The sequence below is a fragment of the Belonocnema kinseyi genome, chromosome 8, assembly GCF_010883055.1.
Source record: "Belonocnema kinseyi isolate 2016_QV_RU_SX_M_011 chromosome 8, B_treatae_v1, whole genome shotgun sequence".
Lineage (NCBI taxonomy): Eukaryota > Metazoa > Arthropoda > Insecta > Hymenoptera > Cynipidae > Belonocnema > Belonocnema kinseyi.
The window spans coordinates 36,857,189-36,877,420 of record NC_046664.1 but is presented as its reverse complement, the minus strand read 5'-3'; the positions used below and the strand labels follow the sequence as shown (position 1 = coordinate 36,877,420).

Sequence of the window (20,232 nt, the reverse complement as noted above, 5' to 3'; positions counted from 1 at the left end):
CGTTTTAATCGAGGAAAAAAATCCCTGGGTGTTCTCCGGTTCGCAAACATTTTTCACGGTCATTGAAAGTAAAAAATTCGAACCCTTAAAATTGTATATTTTTTCATTTACAATAATAAAAACTGAATTGTTAATTTAAAACACTCACAATAAAACTCTTTAATTTGAAACTTTTAAAATTGTCATTTAAACAATTTTAATTAAGACATTTTTAATTCATACGCTCAAAGAACAATTGAAGAATTTAAAATTAAATCCCAATCAATTACAAAATTTAGAATTTTTAACTTTTATGAATTAAAAGCTCTAAATTGAAACTGACATCCTTTTAAACTGACATTAATAAAAATGTAAAAAACGAAACATTTCCCTCATCCAATTTATTAAAAAATTGAAAATAATAAGTTCCCTCCTTTCATCTGAATCCTAAAAATACAAAAATGTTCCCCCTTTCACATAATAAAAATGTTTTAAAAATATTTCCTTCCAATTGAATAAAATGCAAACAACAAAAAAATGCCTCTTCTAGTTTAGAAAAAAGTTGAAACCCAAAATTTCCACCGTTCCAACTCGGTAAAAATTTAAAACATAAAAAAAACTGTTCCTTTTTTAATTCACAAAAAATTTAAACCAAAATTGTCTCCCTTCCAACATAATAAAAATCTTGAAAACAACTGTTCCCCTTCAAATTCAGAAAAAAATTAAATACCAAAATCTCTTCCCTTTCATCCAAAATTAGAATTATAAAATTCAAACGTCTTTTTATACATAAATCATTTTAATTTTAAGTTCTTTAAAATTAATAATTGTTCAATTGTTATTCATACATGAAAATTGAAAGCTTTTACTTTCAAATAAAAATTTCTTAAATATAACAATTAAAATCATAATGTTGACATTTTTAGTTTAACACAAGTTTTAGCGATGCAAGACTTTTTATTTTAAATAATGTAGTTTCAGATTCATTAGTTTTAGGTACTTCATTTATAATTTTTAATTATTTTGAATCATTTTGAATGAACTGTCAAATATTTCATGATAAATGGTTAACAATTGAACTTAACATTGAAGAAAAGTTTTAAAAATCCTTTGAAATGAGTTTTTGCATCCAAATTTTTCTTTTAAAAATTTGAGAAATTCCTAGCCCAGAAATTAATTCACTGTCATTTGCCGGTTTTCCCGGTCTCAACAAATTCCCCGTCATTTCCCGGTCCAGCAGCCACCCTGAATGATTTAAGGAGTTTGGAAAGATTATTTAATTCGAAAAAAATATTTTTTAATTATAATTTTTCGAATTTTTTTTATTTATTATAATCTTTTAATCTTACTTCAATCGGAAAATCCTTGACCGTGCCGTCAAGCAAAGTAATCTTTGCCACTGCAATTTTCCCTCTGTTGACGGGACTCTTATTAGGTGAAGTGGTCCCATTTCCATTTTCAGTAGTCACCTCCGCCACCCCCAAACTTGGTTTACGCTCCTCCGGCATATTTCAGCTCTGAGGCTGAAACAATACAAAAAAAATTATTAATATTTTTATTTAAAATCAAATGTAAAAGATACAACTGAAAAAAAACGAAAAATAAAATTCCCGATCAGTTTATAATATTACCGAATTAAAAAAATTTCGAAAAATAAAATTCCCGAAAGAAAATGGCCGAATTATAAAATATCTTAACTACAAAATTCCCGAATTTAAACCATTATTTTATAAAAATAAATAGTTTATAAAATGAAACTAAAAAGAAAAAGCGTTTTCAAAAATCGAGTTTTCAATTTTTAAAAATGTAAAAAATTTCGAGATGCATTTTTAGTTAATTGAATCTTGTAATTTTTTAAATGATTGTTATTTTAAATCATAAAATAATTTTTTAAAACCTTTTAACATTAAAAAAAATGAGTATACAAATATTTCAAATTTGTATTTTTATTAAACTAATAATATAGTTTTTGAAACAATTTTATTAATTGTTTATATTCAGAAATTTTTTATTTCGGTAATAATAATAATTAGGTAGTAATATAAATTGTCGGGAATTTTATTATTCGGGAATTTTCCAATTTGGTAATATTATAAACTATCGGGTATTTTTTTATTCAGGAGTTTTTCAAATCGGTCATTTTAATTTTAGAATTTTTTCAGTCGTCCCATCTGAAAATCAGAGTAAATGAAAATTAATATCAGACCTCTACTTAAACACTTTAAATGTTAATCTCTTAACTTAAGCCTCAATTTTCCTGCCACTAAATATTTAGCGAAATTATTTTTACTTGCAAAGTACATACAAATTTTGACAATAATATCTTTTTAATACTAATGCCCTTCTTTTTTCCTAATTTCGACCGGATGGTACAAGTAGATCGCATGTCTTTTTAGTATTACTACTCTTATTGTTGGTTTTGGTTTTAATTAGCGGGAATCATGCGAGAAACCTAAACAATACTTTTATGGGTTCTTGCCTTATTTATATTCACATGTAAAAAAATTCACGAACGAAAGTCTGACTGGCTTTACTGTGAGTTTAAAATTCTAAAAAATGTATGTTAAATTTAAGTTCCTCTAACTTAAGGTCTAAACGGAATAATATATTCCAGATAAAAGGATCATTTTCACCCGAAAAGATTAATCTTCTACAAAAAAAAAAACGAATTTTCAGCCAATACATGAGTTTCCAATAACCAATAAGCCAATACACAAATTTCCAACTAAATAATTCAAATTTAAACCAGGTTGTTACATTTTCAAGCAATAAAGATTAATTCTTAAGAAAAAAAGCAACAGTTGATACTTGTACCCAAAAATATTTTTATTTGAAGTAAAAAACAGTTTAATTCAACTAAAAAATACTAATTTGCAACAACAGCGTTGAGTTTTCAAGCTGAAAAACTCAATTTTTTAGGAAACATTTTACTTTTAAAACCCAAAAAGATTAAATTACAACAAAAAATTCATTTTTAATCAAGACATACAAATTTTCAACCAAATAGCTGCACTTTCAACCAAGCAGTTGATTTTAAAACCAAACAGTTAAACTTTCAATCGAAAGATACCAGTTTTTAACAAAAAACTTGAATTTTTAATCAAATAGATAAATCTTGAACCTACGAAGATGAATATTCAAAGCAAAACCTCGAATTTTTAACAAAGAATGAACAATTTTCACCTAGAACGATTTTTCAGTCAAGAAAAGGAAGAATTTTATTTTAAAAAATAGTTGAACTGTCATCGGAAAAGTTCATTTTCAACTAAATAATTAAAAAAAAAACGAATTTTCGACAAAATAATTAAATGTTTAACCAAAAAGGTGAATCATCAACTGCAAAATGGATTTTTAAGAAAGTAGTCAAAGTAAAGAATTGATTTTTCAACTAAAGAAGTTAACTTCTAGCAAAAGACGAATTTTATATCCAAAAGAAGAATGTTCAATAAAACCCTTGAAATTTCAACTAAATAATATGACTTTTGTATCAAGAGATGAATTTTCAATCCACAAAGACGAAGTTTCAATTAAAAAGTACGAATTTTTAAGAAAAATGGTGAATTTTCGACCTAAAAGATCTATTTATCATAACAATTGAAATTTTCACAAAATAATTAAATTTTCTAACAAATAATTTTTTTTCACCAAATAGAAGAAATAGAAAATAGACAGTGGAATTGTTAATACAAAAGCACGAATTTACTTCACAAAAAGACGAATTTTGAAAAGCAGTTGATATTTTAAGCCAAAAAAGATGAATTTTCAGAAAAATATATTCATTTTTTACCACAGAAAAAACGAATTTCCAACAAAATAGTTAAATTTTCAACCAAAGAGATGAATTTTCAATTAAAATAATAAATCTTCAACAAACAGTAAACGAAGAAAGAATAATTTTTCTCAGAAAATTTTATACAGGGAGCCTAGCCATTTTTAGGAACAAAATGCAAGGTTTTTCCAGATTTTCTAGACCGAGAAATAAATAGTTTCCATGTTTCCTTTTTTTTTACACTAAATAATGAAATAAAAGTTTGTTGTACATGTAAAAAATGAACGATTTCGTTTTTTAATGGCCAACAATTTCTAAAGAAAGCAGAACAATAAATAAACGAGTACTTAATTTTTTGCGTGCGTAAGTTGTCTTTTGTGAAATATTTTGGGGTATTTTTAAATATTTGCAAAATTTTTGAAATCCTTGAAATCTTTGTGAAATCATTTGGAATCTTTGCGAAAATTTTTCAAATAGTTTGATGTCTTTTCAAATTTGTTGAAACCTTTTGAAATCGTTAAAAATCTTGTACACTGAACACTTTTTGAAATCTTTAAAATTTTGAAATATTTATGAAATCTTTTTCAAATCTTGTCTATTCATTAAAAATCATTGAAAACTTTTAGAAATCGTTTGAAATCTTCGACAGGTTTTGAAATCTTTGAAATTCTTGTATGATTTTGAAATCCTTAAGAATTCTTTGAAATATTTGTAATATCGTTTGTATTAATTTTATATCAATAAAATATTTTAAATCCTTGTGAAATCTTTTTGAAATCGTTTCAAATGTTTGGAATGTTTTAAAACTTTTGAAATCTGATTCACTTATACGCTTTTTAAAGAATTGTAAATCCTTAAAATGTTTTGAAAGTTTTAAAATCTTTATGAAATGTTCGAAATCTTTGTGAAATTTTTGAAATCTGGTGTACATGTATTTTTCAAATCGTGGAAATCTTTGAAATCTTTATGAAATGTTCGGAACTTTCGGAACATTTTTGTGAAATCTTTAAATCTATTATACACTTTTACTGTTTCGCGCCAGGGTCCCAAAATCCCATTTCACGCGCGGGTATTAAAGAAAATCCGTTGCATGGCCATGGCTGATTCTAATTCTGAAACTGAATTAACATCGAAATTTTCAAATAAAAATTTATAGAATTATTAACTTACCTTGAAATCTCTTTATTTATTCTATAATAAACAAAAGTTAATTATGTCTTGATGAATAAAAAAAATTGTCAATAGCAAGATTTCTTCTAAACAAGGTGTTTCTTTCATGACAGAAAATATTGAAATTACTCTTCACATTTCAATAAAGTAACTATTTTAAAAGCAACAAAAATGTTTCATTCGTGGTTCACGTGAAAAATTCAAGAAGATTTCCAGGTTTTCAAGATTTGAAAAAAATTCAAGAATAACTCCAGGTTTCAAGGTTTTCAAGGTCGCAGAACTTTCTGTTAATATATAAAATTAAATTTATAAAATTATGAGATGGATTAGACTATTAGACATTAGAGAACCCTGATTGGGAATAATAGAGATTTCCTTTTTTTTTAAATTAATCTAGATAATAAACTGTTAAAACATGTACAAGAGAATGAATTGAAAGGCCAATGACCGGCTTTACAGGTTGATTACTAAACTTGGTGAGAAGGATTGTATTGGTTCTGTATCTATTTCCTACAAAGTGTGTCTACGACGGCAAAATGAGAAAGTTGAATCACTCTTCGAGGCTCGAGACGCGTCTGCACTCTTGAGACACCGTTTTTCAGGGCTCGGTTTAAGATTCGAGATCCCACCAGCAAAGAGACTGGGTAGACAAAAGAATCGCATGAACTTAAAATGAACCTTCCCACTCAACCGAACATCTGCTTATCTCTCTCATGAATTTTGCAAAAAGTTTCTTTACTCTCAAAATTTTCAATATTACGAAATACTCTCAATACAGGGTAAATAGGATGATTTTTCACGCAAATAAGGTAATACATTCTTTTTAATAAAATTAATTAGGTACCATATTGAATTCAACATAAAAAGTTTCAGATTTGAAGTCGAAACATAAAGCATTTTTAAGAAAAAAGTTGAATTTTAAAACAAAAGCGATACATTTTTAATGAAAAAGATCATTTTCAACAAAGAAAAATTATTTTTCAACGAAAATAATTTTACACGAAATATTTGCGTTTATAAGGAAATATTTGAACTTTGAAGCAAAAAAAAAACAACGAATTTTCAACAAAATAGTTCAATTTTCAACTTACAAACATGCATTTTAAACTAAGAAGAGGAATTCGACCAAAAAAGAACTTCCGACAAAATACATGACTTTTCAACCAAATATTAATATTTTTAACCAAAAAGATAATTTTCTGCCGAAAGATGAAATTTGAACAAAAAACACAGGTTTTCAAAAAAAATAGTTGAATATTCAACTAAAGGAGATAACTTTGACCAAAAGATGAATTTTCTGCCCAAAACCAGGAATTTTCAACAAAATAGTTACATTTTCAGTTTAAAAAATTAATATTTAACAAAAAAGTTAAATTTTTGATCGATGACATGAGGTTTTAATTAAAATGATTAATCTTTAAAACAAAAATGAATTTTTAACAAAGAATTTTAATTTTAAATAAAAAATATCAATTCTTAACTACAAATGTAATAATTGGTATTTAAGCCTAAAAGATTAAAATTTTTGTAGGAAAAATATAATATTACTATTGGAAGAGATGTAATTTTCGAATCAAAGAGACAAATTTTCAATTAACAAAGTAAATTTTCACCAAAACAGTTAAAATTTTAACCGAACACGTGAATTTTCCATTAAAATGATAAATTTTGAGTAAAAAAATTCATTTTTAACAAAGAACTTAATTTCTTAACCTAATAGTTAAATTTAAAATAAAACAAGATAAATTCTCAACGAAAAATGTAATAATTGATATTTAAACCCAAAAATATTTTAATTTTTAACCATAAAAGATCATATTTCTGTCGGAACATGTACTTTCGAATCAGAATATCGAATTTTCAACAGAAGAGTTGATTTTTAAACCAGGAAAGATTTTGCAGTCAAAAAAAAGAAAAAACGTCAACCAAATTCTCTTCAAAATAATTGCATTTTACATAAAAATATGAATTTTCAATCATTATACGTTCATTTGCAACTAAATAGTTGAATTTTGTAACAAAATAATAGAACGTTAAACCATTTAGTTGAATTTTGTGACAAAATAAAGGGGGTTTCAACTTAAAATACGATATTTCTACAAACAGTTGGATTTTAATTGAAAAAGTTCATTGTCAACAAAACATAGAATAGTTAACTTGCCATGCGGTTCTAGAAATTGATTTTCATTAAAAAAACGAACTTTCAACAAAATAATTAAATTTTTAACTAAAGAGATGAATCTTCAACTTATAAAATGAATTTTTAACAAAGCACAGTTCAACTTGCAACAAAAAAGTTAAATCTTTAACCAATTAAATGAAATTTAACAAATTAATTTAAATATCAATCATACAGTCAAATTTTCAAACAAAAAAGATGAATTCTCAACAAAAAAAGTGATAGTTGATTTTTTAATTACAAACGATCAATTTTCAGCCAAAAATGGAATGATTACATTTTCAGTCAAGAATGGTAATTTTAAACAAAAAAGAAATAGAACAACATAATTACCGAACTTCCTTTTAAAGTCTTCTACTAACGATTATTATTCTCAGTCAACTATTTGCTTTTCAAAAATACTACCTTACTTATCTGAATATTAATTAATTAATTAGCAATCACAATAAGAATACTTCTCATTACCATTAAATGATCATTATATTCATTAGCTTTAATTACTCCCTTCTAATTACCATTAAATTATCTATTAGTCATTCCACAAAACGCCCTTAATTCCATAAATTTCACAAAATGATATCAGAGGACTGCCAAAAAAGGTAGCCATCAATTACCGTTAAACATTAATGGTTTGATTACAGAATCGCGTTTTTACGACTCGCTCATGAGTAAAGAAAGACCAGAAACTTTTTTACTTAGCGTTATTTTCGTATCAGGATTTATCGATCTTGTAGCTCCGAAACCGTTACTAAATTTCACGGAAGCACATTGGTGCGGTCCAAAAATGAATTGGAATTTTTTTCGTATTGTCATGATTCAGCGAGCCCCATGCAGTTTAAAAATGTGTTTCCCATAACAAAAAAAGACGCTTTTGTAAATTTTACTCAAGTTCGATTTTACTTAAATCGAGTTGAAACTCAACATTTATCTTCACAATTACTTATAAATATAGAATGTTTTTAATACATAAAGTATTAATCTCTATTTTTAACTTAATTGTTCAAATAAATTATTCAAACAATTTAATATTGTCGCGGATTTTTCTCGGGTTTCCTCTCTCGAATTTTCAACTTATTTTCAAATTATCAGTTATAGCGAGGCAAAAATCAATTAAATTTAACAGAAATAATCGTTAAAACCATTTATTATTATTCATAAACGTATTCTCTTACAATAATGCTAGAAAGTTGCAGTTTCTTCTCAAATTTTCAATTTATATCTAACTTTTCGATTAGATTGATGTAATATTTAATTCAAGTTAAAAAAAATTCTTAAAACAATTGATTATTTTTGAAAATAATATTTTCTCTGAATAATGCTAGAAAATTGGACGTGCCCAAATAAGAAGGTTCCATGTTGGAGAGATTAAATAAAAAGGTGCTAATTCGCGTGGCGGACTGTCGAAGCTTCAAAATCCCATATAAATTGTATCAGAAACATCAGCGCCCTCAACTCTGTAGCACCTTCTCTCATTAAGTCTCCACGAGTTAGCACCTTTTCATTCGGTTTCTCCGAGATGGAACCTTGTGAAAAGACACGTCGAGCTAGGTTTTTTTTTTTTTGAAATTGTTGTTCACTTTTTACACAGTATTTTTCCGAAATAAGACAGATATTTGAAACATTCTTCAAATTTTTTATATGGATCATATTAAATGTTAAGTTTTCTTGAAGTAATTACTGAGAGCCTTTTTGTTTAAATTAATATTAATATATTTACTATTTGTTCCTAACTAACTTCATAGAAAAACAGAAAATTTCATAAAAATCGGCAACTTTCTAGCATGACTCTAAGAGAAAATTGCTATGAAAAAATGGTTTAAAATCGTTATTTAAACATATAATTATAAATATAAAGTCATAATTTATTTATTAGAAACAATCTGTAATAAAAAATACAAAAAATCATAATTATTACCAAAAACACACAAAACCCAAAATTTTTCACTCAGGGGGCTTTCTTGGCCGCTATAAAACGGACTTATGGGCGTGATATTTTTTCTTCTGGGAAATACGTTTTAAACTTCACGAGGCTTGCGAAACCTCTAAATTCGAAAAAAATTTGCACCATCCTAATGCATATCTTGTAATATAAATTTGAATTTTTCTGATATACATATAAAGGGATTTTCTTGATTTCTTAACAGTAATTATAAATTATTTAAAATTGATAACTATTAATGTTACGCTTCGGTGTTCAGGGATAGGCTAATATTCTAATCGCTTTAGCAAACACGATGAATGCAACCTTACGCAATGGCATTGTACAGCAGACTCAATTACAGGGAATCAGTACTACAGTCGAGTTAATTCAATATTCATTAACATTCCCGTCCTCGCCAGAAAAAAATAAAACTCACGTAGGAGATAAAAATATTTTTATTTTCCAGCGACACTTCCCTAATTATATGCATTTGGAAGAACAATATAAATTTTGAAACAGTATGTATTTCAAGTCTTAAATTGATTGAATTTCCACGCAATATTTACCTCGAATAATAATTGAAAGCGTCAATCAAACAACTACGAATTAAACAAATACAACATTTGCGACCCTGCAAATTTTGAGATACTCAAGCCTTTCAATTTTCCAAAAATGCTGAGGTTTTAAATTAAAAATATGACAGCATTACAGGATGGCCGTTTCAATGTAGGAAAAAAATTCTGGTCATTTCTCTGTTTTTCCGAATTGCAAAAATTGTTCACTCAAAAAATCCGAACTCTTCAAACTAAAACTTTTTTAATTTGAAGTAATCAAGAATTCCCTCTTTGAATTCAGAAAGATTTAAAAATAAAACATTCTTCCCTTAACTCAATAAAAATATTAAAACAAAAACATGGCCTTTTCCAATTCCGAAAAAAATAACTGAAATTTGATCCTTTCCAACTGAATAAAAATAAGAAAAAAGGTCCTCTTAATATAAAAAAAAATTGAACACCAAAAATTCCTCTCTTCCAACTCAATATAAATTCTAAACGAAAATACCCCCCTTCCAATTCAGAAAGAATTTGAAAATAAACAATGCCTTCCTTCAACCCAATACAAATTTTGAAAAGAAAAAACTGAGCTTTCCTATTTCACAAAAAAATCCCATCCCTTCAAATTCAATAAAAATTATATAAAAAGTGCCTCTTCCAATTCAGGAAAAATACAAACCCAAAATGTCCACTCTTCTAACTCAATAAAAGTGTTTAAAATCAAAAATTATCGTTCCAATTCCTAAAATATTAAAAACCAAAATTTTCTCATGTACTTTCTTAATTTTGAACAGTGATATTTCAAGTCATTGGATAGATTTTTCTTCTAAAAATTTGTAAAATTAAATATAAACATTCTCTTAAAGATCTACATTTTATTTCTCAAAATCCAAATAAAGAATGGTTTCATCCGAAACCAAATATGATTTTTGTCTGTGAGAGATAAAAAAAGCGGTGGAAAAATATTCTTTTTTTAATTAAATAAGTGATTTAAAAATTAAACTTTATATATAAACTTTTTATTGAAAAGTCTACGATTATATTTGTTACTCTGAATTTATTTTGTTTGGTTAAAAATTTTAGTATTTTATTGATTATTTTATTATTTTGTTAAAAGGTCATCTTTTTTTGGTCACGAATTCAGCTACTTTATTAAAAGTTAAATTACTTTGAAAAAAATTTATTTGTTGAAAATTAGTCCTTTTTGGTTCAAATGCAACTGTCTAACTCTACATTCATCTGGTTTGGTTGTGAATTCAACATTTTGGAAGAAAATTGGAATATCTGGTTGAAAATTAAACTATTTTTATGAAAATTTAACGTTTTCGTACAAAGTTAACATTTTTGTTAAAAAATCATATTTTTGGGTTGGAAATTAAACCTTTTTGTAAGTAATTCGAGCTTTTGGCTTTAAAAAATAATCAATTTTGCTGAAAATTGATGTCTTTTGTTGAACATCCTTGTTTTTTGGTAGAACATTAATCCTCTTTCTGGGAAATTCGTCCTTTTGGTTGAGAATTGCATTTTATGTTAATAAGTTATCTTTTTCCTTCAGAAATTTAGCTACTTAGTCGAAAGTTCAATAAATTTGTTAAAAATTAATTTTTTGTTGAAGTTTCATCTTCCTGGTTAAAAATTTAACTAATCCATTTTTAGAAAATTAATCTTCTGGGTTAAAGAATCATCTTATGAGCTGAACAGTTTTGTTAAAAATTCTTTTTTTTTTGTCGCAAATCTTACTTACAATTTGTTTTTTTTTTAATGATATTTCTTGTTTACACTGAGGTATGTGATAAAAAATTAAACTATATTGGTTGAAAATGGAAACAGTTTTTTTTAAATTAATATTTTTTAACATTCACCTCTGTGGTTTAAACTTAAAAGTTTTTGTTCAAAGTCTGTTTTTTTTTTTGTTAATTTTTTTTTAACATAAAAATTGTACTATTCAATTTTTTGTTAGATATTTATCCTTTATAAGTTGAAAATTCAACTATTTGACGCACCATTCAATATATATATTTAAACTTTAAATCTTATGAGTTTATTGTTTTATATTAAATTCAATACGATATTCACATTAATTTTATTTGAAACAATTTATTCCTCCGTCATTTCCCTAGTTTCGTGAAAAATCTCCCTTTTCCCTGTTTTGATATAATTTTGGGTTACGTTAATTTTTTCTGAGAGAAGGAGGGGGAGGGTAAAAAACTACGTTTGACAGCGAGGGGGGACAGAAGTTAAAAATAGTATGGACGACCCCTTACCGGAAAAACACTATTGATTTTGAAATATCGATTTCATCTTTTTTCTGATAAAAAATAAAACGACTCACTGTTGACAGACTGATAAAATGTGATACTGAGAAATACTTTTCACGCCTGTTCGTTTTTCTGTCAGGAGCTTGACATACTTGCGTAGAACAAAAGGTTTTTCCAAGAACATAATTATATAAAACATGTAAAACATTAGTTGCATAAAATTTTGAAGTCCATAAAAAGCGTGTTACATAAATAATCGTAAGAGAAAAACGTAAGAATCGTGTCTCTTTGGCTTTTTTCAATTCGCACGGTGCACGCTTTACGAGTTACGGTACAAAACGTTCAAATATACAGTTTTAAAAATAACCACTCCTCATTTACATGGGAGTTTACTTGGATTCTACTCCCATCGCCTTTTTAATCCACTTTTATATAACATTTCTGGCATATTTTATTCTCGGACATCTTGTAACTGGTTTATTTTCATTTATATAATTTTATTGCGCCACTTTATTTACAAAATCCGTTGTTTGTTTTAATTAGCATTTTGTATTTTATTCGAAATGAGATCTAAAATCCAACAGGACATCTAATCAAATACTGCAAACAAATTCACTGTTTATTATTTATTATTTGAATAATTTAAGAACACTAAAAACATAATTATCTTTTCTTAAATGTTGCCTTAAAGTTCATGAATTTGAATAATAATTCAAACCAATTTTTATTTTATCTTCGGCAAATTTAAGTAAAATTAATGTGGTACTGTATTATATTGAATTTAAATCGTTTTAAATTCTTAACTTTTCAAATAAAAATATTACATTTTAAACGAAAAAGATTAGTTTCTGGGCCCGATCGGATTTTCCACATGTGGCCCCAAGATTGATGCTGCTCGCATCAATCAGTACTACGTCGGGTCGGGTTAGGTTAGACAAGATCGTGATATTCTTTTTCTTTCATCTCCACGTGCCTCATATGCATTAGTCAAACAAAAATCATTCCAAATGAATATTAAGAAGATTCAACAACATTTATAATTAGAATTCATTTGTGTTTGTGTGTCTACTAGCTCTAGATTTGAACATTGTTTGTTAAAGCATAATGGTTTTCTTCAAAACGCAAACTCTTATCGATAAATTCAAGCAATACAAAGAGATAATTTAATGTAGAATATTGCAAATGAGATATAATGTATAAAGATATATAATGTAGAATATTGAAAAATTGAAGTGTTGTAAAATGCAAAGTTGAAAAAATATTAATATAAAAACTTTGGAAATTTTACTAATTATAGAAAAAAAAATATAGGGGCCATATCTGGGCCAGATCGGGTCCCCATTTTGGATGCCCAGATCTGGGCTAGGGCGTTTCATTTACGGTCTGGCGCTAGACCGATTACACTATCGGGTCCACATTTTTCCCGATCGGGGTCCGACCGGCGCCACACCAAAATTTCTGCACGGGTTATCAACCAAATAGTTGAATACTGACCCATAAGAGATCAATTTTCAACAAAAAATTCAATTTTTTCATTTTCAGTTAACTAAAGTGATAAGCTTTCAACTAAAATGTTGAATCTTCAACTGGAATAAATAAATTTAAAACCAAAAGATGAATTTTTAACAAAAGAGTTAATTTTAAAAAAGTAGTATTTTTTCAGTATGATTTTTGAACTAAAATTATGAATAATTACATTTTAAACCATAAAGATGAGCGCTCAACCAAGAAGATTAGTTTTCAATAAAAAAATACGATTTTTCAACAAAATACATGAATTTTCCCTGAAATAGTTCAATATTGAACAAAAAAATACATTTTCAACCAGAATGGAATAGTTAAATTTTCAGTCCAAAAAATTAATTTTCAATCGAACTGATGAATTTTTAACAACAAAATTACTTTTCAACCAAGAAAGGTGCATTTATTACAAGAGTTGAATTTTCACCCAAAAATATTTCAATTAAGATTTTAATATTCAATTAAGAAAGAAAAAAGTTCAACCAAATTGTTGAGTTTTCAACCAAAAAACCTCCATTTTCAACCATATACTTGAATTTTCAAATGAAAAAGAATAATTATCAATCAAAAATATAATAATTAAATTTTCAGCTAACAAAATGAATATAAAGAAGAATAAATGAATCACCAATAAAATAGTTAAATTTTAAACAGAAGAGATGAATCTACAATAAAAAACTTAATTAAAAAAAAAGAGTTTAAATGTTAACTAGATAGTTGAATTTTCAACCAATAAAGATGAATTCTTAATGAAAAACCTAATAGTTGATACTTCAACCAAAAAGGATTTTTCTTTTAAATCAAAAAAATTTAAATTCAATAAAAAAAAACTAATTTTCAAACCATGGTTTAAAAATATTTGCAACTAGATGATTTTTCAACACTATAGTCTAATATTAATGTAAATTAATGTAAAATATTAATATAATTGAATTATCAACCAAAAAAAGTTTTCTAAACAAGAAAGAAAATTGCAACCAAATTGTAGAATTTTAAAGTAAAATATACGAATTTTCCACAAAACAGTTGGATTTTCAACCAACAAATATTTGCCAATCAAGAAAGAAAAAATATCAACCAAATTATAGAATTTTCAAGAAAAAATAGACTAATGGTCTACAAAGCAGTGGAATTTTCAACCCGAAAAATTAAAATCTTCAAAAAAAAAACTTTTGAACAAATTAGTTTAACTTTCAGCTAGGTATTTGACTTCTTAACTAACAAACATTTTAATTTTAAAACCAAAAGAGATGACTTCTTAAAGTAAAAAGGAGAATTTTCAACAAAATAGTTGCATTTGAACCAAAAAATATTTTCCTGTCAAGAAAGAAAAAAATGTCAACCAAATTGTAGAATTTTAATACAAAACGAATAATTTAATTTGTTACAAAGCACTTGAATTTTCAACCCGGTAATATGAAATCTTAAAAAAACAAAAATATAATCTTTAACAAAGTAAGTTCAATGTTTAGGTAAGGAGTTGAGTTTTTAACCAAAAAGATTAAAATTTTTAACGATAGTTGAATCCTCTACCAAAAGGGATTAATCCTCAAACAAAACGGGTGAAACTTCTTCCAAAAGAGAGTTCAATTTTTAGCTTATTAGTTGAGTTTTTAACCAAAAAAAAGTATTTAATATTAGATTTAATACATTTGGATTCATCCCAAAAGATGAATTTCCTATAAAATAGTTCAATTTTCAATCAGAGATTAATCTTCTTTTTTAACGATACAGTTCTTTTTTCAAAATGATAATTTACATTTTCAACAAAAATAGATTAATTCTGAAAATATATATTATTAGACTTTTAATTAAAAATACTTAACTTCCAACCAAAAAGATGAATTTCCAAACCAAAAGGATGAATTTTCTATAAAAAAAGACGAATGTTTAACAAAACAGTTGAAATTTCGACAAAAAATATGACTTTTTAACAAATTAGTTGAATTTTGAACAAAATGATTCGATTTTTTGATTGGGATCTATTAATTCAGTTCGAATTTTAGTGGAAAAACAAGAAAAAGGCGAAGTTTCTTGAAAAAAGGGGAAAAAGAGGAATCCTTTGAGGAAATGGGAAAATAGGATAATAGTGGAAAGAATGCGAAGTTTGAATTAACGATGAAAAAAAAAAACTCGCGAGAAGGCAGTATTCTATTTTTTTAATTTTACGTATGTTTTCAATTGATTAAGTGCTGTCATCGTGGAGACCAAACACACGTTCACTTTACAAAGTTGATGAGGTAATACACCAGTTGTGAACACGATGACGCGTTTCTCATACAGTATGACCAAAGATATGACTATCGTGGACGCTTCAATTTGGGTACAATCGCTTGATTCGATGCATTCATTGCCGTAATGGTCCCTTTGGATTGCCGATCCTCCCGGCTATCTCTCTCATTTATCTTTATTTTTATTGACATGACTTCAATAAATTTTATCAATTATTTATTTAAGATTGAAATGAATTTTACTTTCTCATAATAATTTTATGTAATGCGAGCTTGAAAAAGATTCTCAATTAAAACTTAGATTTCCAAACTACCTCACTTTTCGGCTCAATTGGAGACAAATACAAAATGATAAAAGAGACCACAAATTTTATAAAGTAATATCGGTAGAAATTGAAGAGACAAAAATTTTGTCAACTGCCACCCGAAATATTGTCAGAAGAAAAAAAGGTAATGTCGATACTAGCTTACTTCAAAATAAAGAATTTTTCCATTCAGAGCTTCAGGATTTTATGTTCAATTTATTTTTAATCGTCTAAATTTTAGTTCGATTCAATTTAAAAACACTACAATTTGAAACTGAAAAAAAACAACCTAAAAACGCTTAAATTTAAATTAAAAAAAAATTCCATTGGGATCACAACGGTTTAGTAGTTCAACTTTGGATAAAAAGGAGAATTTTTTCTGGAAAAAGGGTAGAGCCTTTCCTTTAGCAACCTTTTTTATTACATGCTTTGTTAAACTTACTATTTGAGAAACCTACATCACTTTTTCTGTTTTTGTTTCCTTAGACTTCGAAATTGGTTCTTAACGTGTTTTCAGCAGTTGCATAGAAAATTCATGTCTTTGTTTGAAAATTAATCTTTTTTGGTTTATAAGTCAAATTTTTCTAAAATTTCTACTTTTTCATAAAAATCTCAACTCTTTTGTTAAAAATTACATATTTATTTGTTGAGGATTCAACTACTTCATTGGAAATTCGTCTTCTTTATGAATTCAACTTTAATTCACATAAAATAAAAATATTTTTTGGTTGAAATATCAACTATTACATTTTTTGTTAACAATTTTGTTGTTGAAAACTCGACTACTTAGCCAGAAGTTGAACTACTTTTTTAAATATTATTTTTTGCAGTTTGAAGATTTTTATTTTTTGGGGTTTTAAATCCAACTATTTTGCTACAAAATATAATTCTGGTTGAAAATTACTTTTTTGTTGTTGAAAATTCGTACTTTAGCGGTACAAAATTCAACTAATTGGATGAATTCTTTTCTAGATTGCAAAATCTTTTTTCGCTAAAAATAAACTATTTGTTTTTAAACATCGTCTCTTTGGAAGAACCATGCTTAAATGAAACCCAGGCGGAAAAATTATGTATAGTTTATATATAATGTGAAGTTTTATATATAATATTCATTTGTTTTATACAAAAAATGTATAAAACAAATGAATATTATATATAATACTTCACACTATGTATAAACTATATATAATATTTCTGCCTGGGAAGTTACAAATAAATGGAAGTTTTTTATTTTTTATTCTTTATGGTAAAATGATATCCCACAAACATTTACGAATGAAAGTGAAAATAATCGGTCGTGCACTTTTTGTAAGAAGTGTATTTTTGTGTATAATTACCAAGAAATAAAGAAATTTTCAAAAGATTATATGGTGAATACTGTTTACAAATTTTTATATATATATATTTTTTATTGAATGTGGTTGACAGTTACTCCACTAATATTGTAAGATAAATATGAAAATAATCAAAGGGGTTTTCTTTTAAAATCGATTTTTGTATTTAATCATAAAGTATTCTGATTTGATATTTATATTCAATAAATAAAATGTTATTATGATAACAAAAAATATGATTGATACAGTCTTCAATTAGACGTGCAGAATGGTTTCATTTTAATTGACAGAATCGATTTTTTTCCAAACCCAAAATTCTGAACTATTGTAAAAAATTGTATCCAATATTTACCACATTAAAAAAAATTAACAAATTTACAGTTTTGACAGTTTACAGTTTAATTTACAGTTTAATTTACAGTTTAATTTACATAAATCGAATAAAAAAATTAATCGCGACTTTGTAAAAAAGGGGGAAAAGTAGGTCATAATTTTCAATTTGAGGGGTATTCTAGATTTTTTTGTAATTTAAAGGTAAAAACGAGAGGTAGAAAAGGGCTCGAACAGTAATCCGTGCACACAGAACATAATCTAAGCAAACGAAGATCTGAGACACATTATGATTCAGAATTTTTCTTAAACCTTTCAAATTTTCAAAGTTGAAATTTTTGAATAAAGTAAATGAATATCAACAAGAAGTAAATTTTTCATAAACCAAGGAGAAAATAATTTTAAATGAGATCCAAGCAATCTTTTAAAAATCAGATTCAATTAGTAAATATGGAAGCCTCTTAACTTGGTTTACATTCGTACATACTAGTCGATCCCATTCTGACCGGGGAACAGTCTAAAATGAAAAATGTTAAATCCCTAGCAGCAAACTGCACGTTCCTTTTCGAGCTCTAAAAGAATCTCGTCGTTGACGCGTCTTTCAGAAGCGTTGGGCCCATTCAGTCTTATGTCAAAGGGCGGATTGTCAACGAGGGTCGCATGAATCGCCACACGCCTACTCACACTTAAAAAATTGTAATAAAATGTGTCCATGTGAATGTTCGCCAAGCCTTTTAAATCGTCTCTACAGCGAGATTTAACCTAAACCTCGTTCCGTACAATCTTTCTCTAAAAAATAGGTTTGTCACGAAACTGACGAAAGCATTGTTGTCGCTTTTCCCCAATGCCGATTAGCTAATTTGAAAAACTCGAAGGAAGGAACATTGCCAAATTCATACAAATAATTAACAATTGAGTTTCAGTTGAAGAACAGTAATAAAAAATGTCACGTTAGTGTGCATAATCGAATTGACCAAAATTTAAGATGAGTTAAATGTATAATTTTATTATTACATTTTTAGTTAAATCAATTAAATTTCAACAAATAAAAAGGGAACTTCTAAAAAATAGTTAAATTTTCAACCAAATTGATGATTTTTTGATGAAAAAAACTGAACAAAAGTTTTAATATTGCTGATATTTCCACTGTTCGGAATTGACTAATATATTTTACTTAACACATTGTTTTATTTTAAATTCACTCATTTAACATCGACTTTTCCATTAGGCTTTAATTTGATGCTTATATTTTACTGGAATTCTAATTTTAAAGAGTTCTTGAAATGTTCCAAAAATTAGTTTTAGAAATTGTTTAAATACAGACAAACTTAATTTTAAGAGCAATTTGTTAACGTTCAAAATAATCAGTTGTAATATTCATTCAGAGTGACATGTCCTTTAATGTATTTGTCGTTAATAAAGTTTAGAAATATTGTGTATTTTTCTCTCAAATAAACTTCTATCGCTCGCAATCATCCACCAAAAAATATTTTTATTTTCAGTCAAAGAACTGTTCAATTAAACAAAAAATACGAATTTTTAACAAAAGTGTGGAATTTTCGACCAAGAAAGATTTTTCGATCAATAAGGAAAAAAGTTTTACTCCAAAATGTTTTCAATTGAAAAAGATCCATTTTCTAACTACAATAAAATAGCTACATTTTTCGTAATAAAATTATTTTAAACAAATAAAAAACCACTAATTTTCAATAAAATTTATTCAATTTTTAACCAAAGATTCGAAATAAACTTGTAACTGAAATTATGCATCTGCAATTTTAAAAAAAGTTAACCGCACAGTTAAATTTTAAAACCAGCAGATGATTTTTTTTTTAACAAAAAAGATCTAATTTTAAATAAAACAACGTAGATGAATTTTCAACTAAAAAGGATAAATTTTCAACTAAGAAATATGTACATCAATTTTCCACCGATTATTTTAATTTTTAATGGAATTTGTAACCTACTTATTGCACAGAAAAAACTAAGGATAAAATTTGTTGCAGGAAATTTTTTAGAGCAATAAAGTTTTGTTTAGCCAACTTCGCGTCTTTCAAAAAACATGCGTTTGCCATGGAAAATCAAAAGAAAGTTTAACCGATATTTGTGTAAAGGTTATCCTGCGACGTTAATTTTTGTTGCAGAGAATCTTTCGTCGGAAATCGATGTAAAGTTTATCTTCTGTTTTTTTTTGTGTGTTGCAATTTTAACCAGAAGGGTTAATTTTATACCAAAAAAAGACAAATTTTCAACAAAATATATGAATTTTCAACTAAAAAGATAATTTTTCAACGCAAAATAGAATCGTTTAATTTTCAGTCAGAGAAATAAGGTTTTACGCATTTAAAACAAATTTTTAACGAAATGGTTCAATCTTCAACCAAACATATCAGTGTGGTACCAATAATATAAAATTCCCGCACAAAAAATTGACCAAAAATTTTAGTAAAGTTTTTAGTAAAAAAATCTGCCCGCCCCGCGGGCATATTTTCGTCGCGCGCAGCTCGCTTCGCTCACAAGTTTAAGCGCGCCGAAGGCGCGCAACGGTTGAATCTCGCGCTTCGCGCTCGGATATTTATTCTTTGTTTCAGGCGTCATTCACTCTACTGACACTCTTTTTATTAACTATTTTCCGCCATACTTTCCTGTCCTGGCATACTTCTCTAGCTTCTTTTATGTCC

General features: G+C 26.8%; 1 protein-coding gene across 5 annotated transcripts in view; it reads right to left on the bottom strand.

Annotated features, from left to right (window-relative positions):
- LOC117179173 overlaps window positions 1–20,232 on the bottom strand; it is a 116,062-nt gene that overhangs the window by 57,115 nt on the left and 38,715 nt on the right. For all 5 annotated transcript variants that reach the window (XM_033370894.1, XM_033370893.1, XM_033370897.1 and 2 more), the window contains one exon: window positions 1,329–1,502. In XM_033370894.1, coding sequence (XP_033226785.1) covers window positions 1,329–1,487 — 159 coding nt within the window. In that variant the 5' untranslated portion in view covers window positions 1,488–1,502. The remainder of the gene's footprint in view (window positions 1–1,328; window positions 1,503–20,232) is intronic.